Source organism: Glycine max, chromosome 19 (genome assembly GCF_000004515.6).
Source record: "Glycine max cultivar Williams 82 chromosome 19, Glycine_max_v4.0, whole genome shotgun sequence".
Classification (NCBI taxonomy): Eukaryota; Viridiplantae; Streptophyta; class Magnoliopsida; order Fabales; family Fabaceae; genus Glycine; species Glycine max.
This window is the reverse complement of record NC_038255.2, coordinates 6,019,406-6,026,804: the sequence shown is the minus strand read 5'-3', so window position 1 is coordinate 6,026,804 and position 7,399 is coordinate 6,019,406. Positions and strand designations below refer to the sequence as shown.

The 7,399-nt window shown below is 27.7% G+C and overlaps 1 protein-coding gene across 1 annotated transcript; it reads left to right on the top strand.

Annotated features, from left to right (window-relative positions):
- The first annotated feature begins 554 nt into the window (after nucleotides 1-554).
- Nucleotides 555-6,585, top strand: LOC100817694 (protein trichome birefringence-like 19). Its single transcript, XM_041012849.1, has 2 exons — nucleotides 555-1,250; nucleotides 5,716-6,585. The coding sequence occupies exons 1-2, from the start codon at nucleotides 753-755 to the stop codon at nucleotides 6,499-6,501; spliced, it is 1,284 nt and encodes a 427-aa protein (XP_040868783.1). The 5' UTR covers nucleotides 555-752; the 3' UTR covers nucleotides 6,502-6,585.
- Nucleotides 6,586-7,399: the final 814 nt, after the last annotated feature.

The window sequence follows — 7,399 nt, the reverse complement described above, 5'->3', positions numbered from 1 at the left end:
AATTTAGTTAATAATACATGGTAAGTTTATAACACCACAAAAAACATCGTAAGATTATTGTATAATATATCATTGGACAAAGACATTAAATTTTAAGTGTGACTAAGTTTTAAATAAAGAATTAATCTCATAATAAATTCAAAAGATAAAAAATTAAAAAAAATATGTATCAAAATCTCATGGGAAATCCAAAACTCCTAATTACAATGGTTACAATAAATAGTGTGTTAAAAATTACTCTTTCTATTTCATTATAACAATCATGTTAAACAAAAATATCTTAAAATAATTATAGTATTATTTTAATTTTTTAATGTATCATTAATTACATAACGTCATAAACATTGAATGAAGAGAAATAAAACATTTATTATGTGTCATTAATATTTATTTAATGGCTACAATAAATAATCACATTTAATGTTTATTACACATTAATAACATTCGATGAATTAAGTTTCTACATTTAATTTCTGAGTACTTTTCATGAATAAGGATCACTTCCCCAAACAAAAGTACATCTGAGAAGGAAAAAAAAAATACCCAAATGGTTAAATTATAGATTTTTTTTATTTCAAGAAAACAATACTAAATCAGAACCGGAAACAACTCATAGCCAACTTTAAGTCACTTTACTCGCACAATATATAGTGCAACAATGCTTCCATGACCCTATCCTATTTCCCTCCTCTTCTGTCCCTTTTTCTTTTTCTTTTTTTTTCTTCTCTCAGCATTCTCCATCTCTTCCAAAAATGAAGTTCCAAGATTATGAGCCTCCCTCTAGCCCAAAACACATGATCCCAAAAGTGACCTTACTAGCAATCTTGGTCATTCTAATATTTGCCATCACCCCTTTGTGGTACCCTTTGTTGAGCTACTCTACTTCACACTTGAAGATCAATAAGAATAATATTCCATCATCTTCATCACATGATCAAGGGCAAGAAGAGAACTTGCCCTCAACATATGTGGAGAAGTGTGACATTTTCAGTGGGGAGTGGGTGCCAAATCCAAAGGCACCATACTACACAAACAAGACATGTTGGGCAATTCATGAGCACCAAAATTGCATCAAGTATGGGAGGCCTGACTCTGAGTTCATGAAGTGGAGGTGGAAGCCAAGTGAGTGTGAGCTTCCCATATTCAACCCTTTTCAATTCCTTGAAATAGTTAAGGGAAAATCCATGGCTTTTGTTGGTGACTCAGTTGGAAGAAATCAGATGCAATCCATGATTTGCCTCCTTTCAAGGGTAAGTTATACTAAACACTCTCTTCTAATATTCTAATATCATCTACCTGAAAATTCTAAAATTCTGCTTCCACAATTATTATTATTATCATTATCATCATCAACTTGTTGGTTTCCCATTTACTTTTGTCTGTTTTATATTTGATTGGCATCTGATTACAGAACAAGCCTAATAAACCTTTGCTTTAACCCAAAAACTCTAAAGCCAAAAAAATACCTTCATTCAATTATACTCTTTTCCTTTTCAATGGCAATACTATGAGATTTTCATAATAGTGAAAAGCAATCATTATTCTTCGCTGTTACGCATAGAGACTCGTCAAGAGATTATAGCCATCAATAATGTTCAACCCCCATCTATATTAATAAATCTCTAATTTAACTTCCAATAGAACATTATTTAAGCAATAAAACTTAATTTCAATCCTTATTTAATTCAATAAACTTAGTTAACGGTGACTACACTTTATTTTAATTATTATTTAAAATAAGTTAATTAATTAATTATTAATTATGAGATAGAAAAGTAACATGCATATGATATATATTATATAATGATCAAGCTAGCATGCATGCCAAAAGGAATCGAATCTTTGGTCTGAAAAATCTGGCGATCACATTGAATGTACTGTAGCAGGCCTTATCCTCCAAACCTGGCCACATGAAACAGAGTGCAGTCAGTGTTCTTCATAATGTGCCCTCAGTTCTTGCTTTTGTCTTCTTTAGAGTTCCCAGCTATTTTTTATTTATTTTTCCACATCTTCCAAGTTTGGTGTTTATAAAATGACAAATGCTAATTAATATTTTTAGTACATGAGTTAAGAAAATAAAAAATATTTTATTAAAATACATAAAATTATATTTTTATGATTTTTTAATACTCTTATTATTTTTTATTTATTTTTAACACTAATTAACAAGAAATTTAAAAAATTAGTACAGCAGAGCTGATGGCTGACTTACACAACACTCGAGAATTGAGAATGAAAGAGTTATTTAAGGTTTTCTTTTTCTTTCTATTTTTTAATTTTTTTTATCGTCTCTCTCCTTTTTTATTTATTAATATCTTCTCTCTCCCCATGCATTTCAATTTTTTTTTTCTGATTTTGTTGTTTCCAGGGATGTTATCCCATTTGAGCAGAATTTTTTCTATAAAAATTATTTGTGGCCGATATAATAAAAATCCTTTTCTTTATACAATACAATCGTTCCATTTATTTCTTATCATTTATTTATATATCCATCACAATTTTTGTATTTTCTTTCCCTTTTCTTTTAATTTCTTCTTTCTTTTTCACTCATTCCTCTTAATGAGCTTTTTTTTATAAAAAAACAATATATTATTATACTATATACATAATGTAATATATTTCTACCCCATTTTTCATAGTATGATTTCTTTATCCATTTAATTATCTTGTCTTATACTACTATTCTCTATTGTTTTCTTATTTGACTTTTTATTATAAAAAGAGAAATATTTTTAGTTTTTTAATTAAGAGAAGATTCTTTTTAGCTGCTAAACATACACCATCTCTTTTTAATCCTTTATTTGTACAAATATATTATATTTAGTTCTTTTTCTTTAAAAAAAGAAAACAATTTCCTTTTGACCTTTCTATTTACAATGATAGAAGCTATGTATGACATATATAGTTCTATAAAAGAGAGATTAAAAAGGAACAAAATATTTGTGAATAACTAAAAGTAAAATTATTCTATTCACAAAGATTAAAAACATTTAATCCTAAAAACTATACAAAGTTTCTTCTAAAATTACAATGTGTTAACTTATTCATAAACTGCTCTGTCGGTACATTTAATTAACCTCTTATGTATAGACGACATTAATATAATGGAGAGGTCAATCATGTCACCTAATCCAGCTCTTAAGTCTACAACTAATTGTTGAGTCCTAACAAAGCCCACTTATAGAACTGGTTGAGACGTCACAATTAGAAGATATACACAAAGGAAAAAACAAAATGTCACTGCATATATATATATGCCTATTGTAGGTTTCTTTGATTTGCTTCCGTTACTATTTTATTTTTGATAAAAATAATTTTAAATCAGATTTTATATATTTATTTATCAAACTTTAAATTAGTCAAAATCTGCAGAAAGATTTTGACAAAAAAAAATTATACCTTTATTATTCCTCTGTCTCGGTGATACTTCTCTCTTTTGGCATGTGAGACTAGTTTCGTCTAGAACACTGAATTTATTGTTGTAAATGTGCAACAAGTTACATAACTCAATTTGATTTGTTAGCTTATTTATTGTACTAGTTTTTTAACTGAATTTTTTTTTATTAAAATATCCTCCTAAATATTAATTATTGTCATAAATATCACTATTACTGCCAGGAAGCTCTCATAAATTGCCTTTCACCTCTATTACTACTACAATTATTATTAGTAGTAGTAGGTTGGCTAATATTATCACAACTTGATTTAGACTTGAGTCGCTAAGATTATAAATATTTGAAATAATATCAAATGAGAATTATTTTTTTAATTTATAAAATATTACTATAAATTAATTGAAGACATACAATTATACATGAATAGTCAGCATTAATTAAAAATTAGTTAGTGGTTAAATCATTACATGATCATTTTAAAAAAATCAAGTATATTTATCTTTTAATTTTGATTATTTAAATATAATCTAATAGTCTTATTATTATTTTCATTTTGTACAATAACCAAGAATTGTTACTTGACAAATCCAACTAACAAATCCTTTGGGCCTAAGTTGCTGTTTGTATGTGAAAAACGAATAATTGCTTGCGGAATCCAAGATGACAAAACTTGATGGGTGCCCTTAAATTATTTAAGTAGATAATTATGCTAAGAAATTGAATGAGTGATTCACAAAAAAAATAAAAAATGAATGAGTGTGTATGAGCATGTCACCTAATTGTATGTTGCAATGAATTGATGATGTTTTAAAATGATAGAGAGAATCAAACTTTTTTTATAACGTATAATGATTCCCTCTTTTATAAAGCAATTATATCGGTTCAGCTAGCCCATCATATGAAGATTGTCTAAATTTTGTTATTTTCTAATATAAAGATACTTTTTTTCAATTTTATTCTAATATTTTATTTTATCTTGATAGTAGTAAAATTAGGTTTTCATTCTCCTTCTAGGAAATATAATATTAAGAATATATAGTTCTAAGTAAAGGATAATTTAATCTTATCATTAACTTTTTCCTAAATTTTAGAAATTTTATTGATTTCTTTAATTTTTGTGATAGCACTCCAAAACGACAATTATTTTTAAAATAAAAGGAGTACATGACAGTATTGTGAAAAGTGAATTAAAATTAAAAGGTATTATAAATATATACCTATTTTCTTTTTGATCTCATTTTATATCATTTTTTTTATCTGTCACTTTCTCATCACATTACTTATTATTATATTTATTAAATTCTTTTTTCCTTCCGCCCAACCCATCCAAAATGAGTTATACTTTTTGTATTTTCCTAAAACTAAATACATATCGTAATGTTAGCTGTCAAATTCTCTTTTCATTAACAAACAAAAATATAGTTATCTATGGGCTGGATCCTTCGAGTTTGTAACATGCACCATAATGGGGACCAGAAAAGTTTGGCTCGAATTGCAATGATTCTAAGAGTCATGTTACTTACAAAAAAATCAACTATGTGGAATGTTTGGGGGCCCTTTGGGCTATTTTTAGAAGATTTAAAATCAGTACATAGTACATAGATAGCATATAAATAGACAGAGAGGCTCCAATTATAGAAATATCAGGTTAAATAATTAAGCATGCCTTTGGGGGAAATTGAAATTTAGGGTGCTCTCTCTTGTTCGTTTGCCCCTATCTTTGTAAAGATCAAATGAAATAGTAGTATTACTTAATTAATTAAAAGCATAGTTAAAGTAAATTATATGTTTGGATTTGTCTTGAAGCTTTTAGAATTTCAGGACTCTCGTTTATTTAAAGATTAGGTAGAATTAGTTTTAATAAAATTAATTTTGAACAATCAAACATAATTAAGAAATATGTTTAAATTAATTTTGGTTGTATATTTACATTGAAATGTTTTTTTATTGGAAAGTAATTAAGGAATTAATTTTCTAATACCAAGATAATTAATAAAGGGCTCAATCTCATTTTAACTGTATACTAGTATAATTCTTTTGTGAAAATTATTAATTAACCTATATAAATTTGGTAAAAAGTTGTGCAATCAGATACAATTAATATTTTGGAAACAGGGTAACCAAAGTATTGGAAGAATTTTAACATCTTATTTTTTTTTCTTGCTTTGAGATCTCTCTATTTCTGTCCAACAAGTAAGCTAGATTTCAAACTTTTGGTTATGGATATGCAGTTAATTTATCTCCTTTATATATAGACAAGCTTTTCTTTTTCATTTTTGCATTGATAAATTGTTAAGTTTTAGTTTTCTTAACTTTTCAGGTGGAATGGCCAATAGATGTATCATACACTACCGATGAATATTTTAAGCGATGGAAGTACCCAAGTTATAACTTTACCATGGCCACCTTTTGGACACCCCATTTGGTAAGATCCAAAATGGCTGATTCACATGGTCCAAGCAACACTGGCCTTTTTAACCTTTATCTTGATGAGTTTGATGAGAAATGGACAACCCAAATTGAAGAATTTGACTATATCATTCTTGATGGAGGGCATTGGTTCTACCGACCAATGGTGTTCTATGAGAAGCAAAAAATTGTTGGATGTCACTATTGCCTCTTAGAAAATGTCCCAGATTTAACCATGTTCTATGGCTATAGAAAGGCTTTTAGGACTGCATTCAAAGCTATCGATAGTTTAGAAAATTTCAAGGGAATAGTATTCCTTAGAACATTTGCACCATCTCATTTTGAGAATGGAAAATGGAATCAAGGTGGGAATTGTGTCAGAACTAAGCCGTTTAGGAGCAATGAGACAAGATTAGAGAGCACTAATTTGGAGCTATATATGATCCAATTGGAGGAATTCAAGAAAGCTGAAAAGGAAGGTAGAAAGAAGGGTTTGAAATTGAAGTTACTTGACACCACACAAGCAATGTTATTGAGACCAGATGGTCATCCAAGTAGATATGGACATTGGCCACAAGAGAACGTAACATTATATAATGATTGTGTGCATTGGTGCCTGCCAGGACCCATAGACACATGGAGTGATTTCTTGCTAGAAATGTTGAAGATGGAGGGCATGAGATCTGCAATAAGCTAAATTTATAAGTATTATTAACTAATTTTTCTTGTAAACTATCATTGGTAATATTTTTTTGTAATTTTATAAAGATAAAATTTGTTATGCGTGCCATAATAAAATTATTTCTTTTATAAATTTATAAAAAAGAATGAAGATATATTGAAGAGTTTTTTTTTTATCCAAACACAGTATGAGGAGATTTATAACATTCACATCTTTTACCCAATTAACAAGTTAGACCTTAATATATATATATATATATATATATATATATATATATATATATATATATATATATATATATATATATATATATATTTACTTTTTATGAGATCCCATGATAATTAACTCTTTTAAAACATATTACTTATGTGGGTTCATTTGATGCTTCATCACAGCTATCAGCAAATATGAACAAAAACTAAAAATATATATTTATAATAATAAATGTGCAAGAATTGTTATAAATTTTTCCGTATCTGTATTTAATTTTTACTAATAAAAAAATAATTATATATATCTTTTTATAATTCAATGTTAATGTTAAGATATATGCCTCAAATAATCTCGAGCAATACATAATTATGTTAATTATCAAACCCATAAATACACATGATATAGGTCTAAAATCTATTGGCATAAAGTTTTCAAAACATGTCCAAGTATAATTCCTTTACCTTCAGTTTCTCGAAGACTTGGGGGCGATGAATTTGTCCTGGTAATGCTAACTACTGTGCAAAACGTCCTAGCTAATGTGACCTCGACTATCTTAGCTCTTCTTTAATTAGACACGCAAGGGCCAAAAATTAAGAAAGTACACGCTTAATAAAAAAGAGAAAGGATGTAAAGGTAAAAATCATACCAAGAGTTTAATTGTGATTTAGAAATTTTGATAAGCCTTTTGAAAATCTATCGC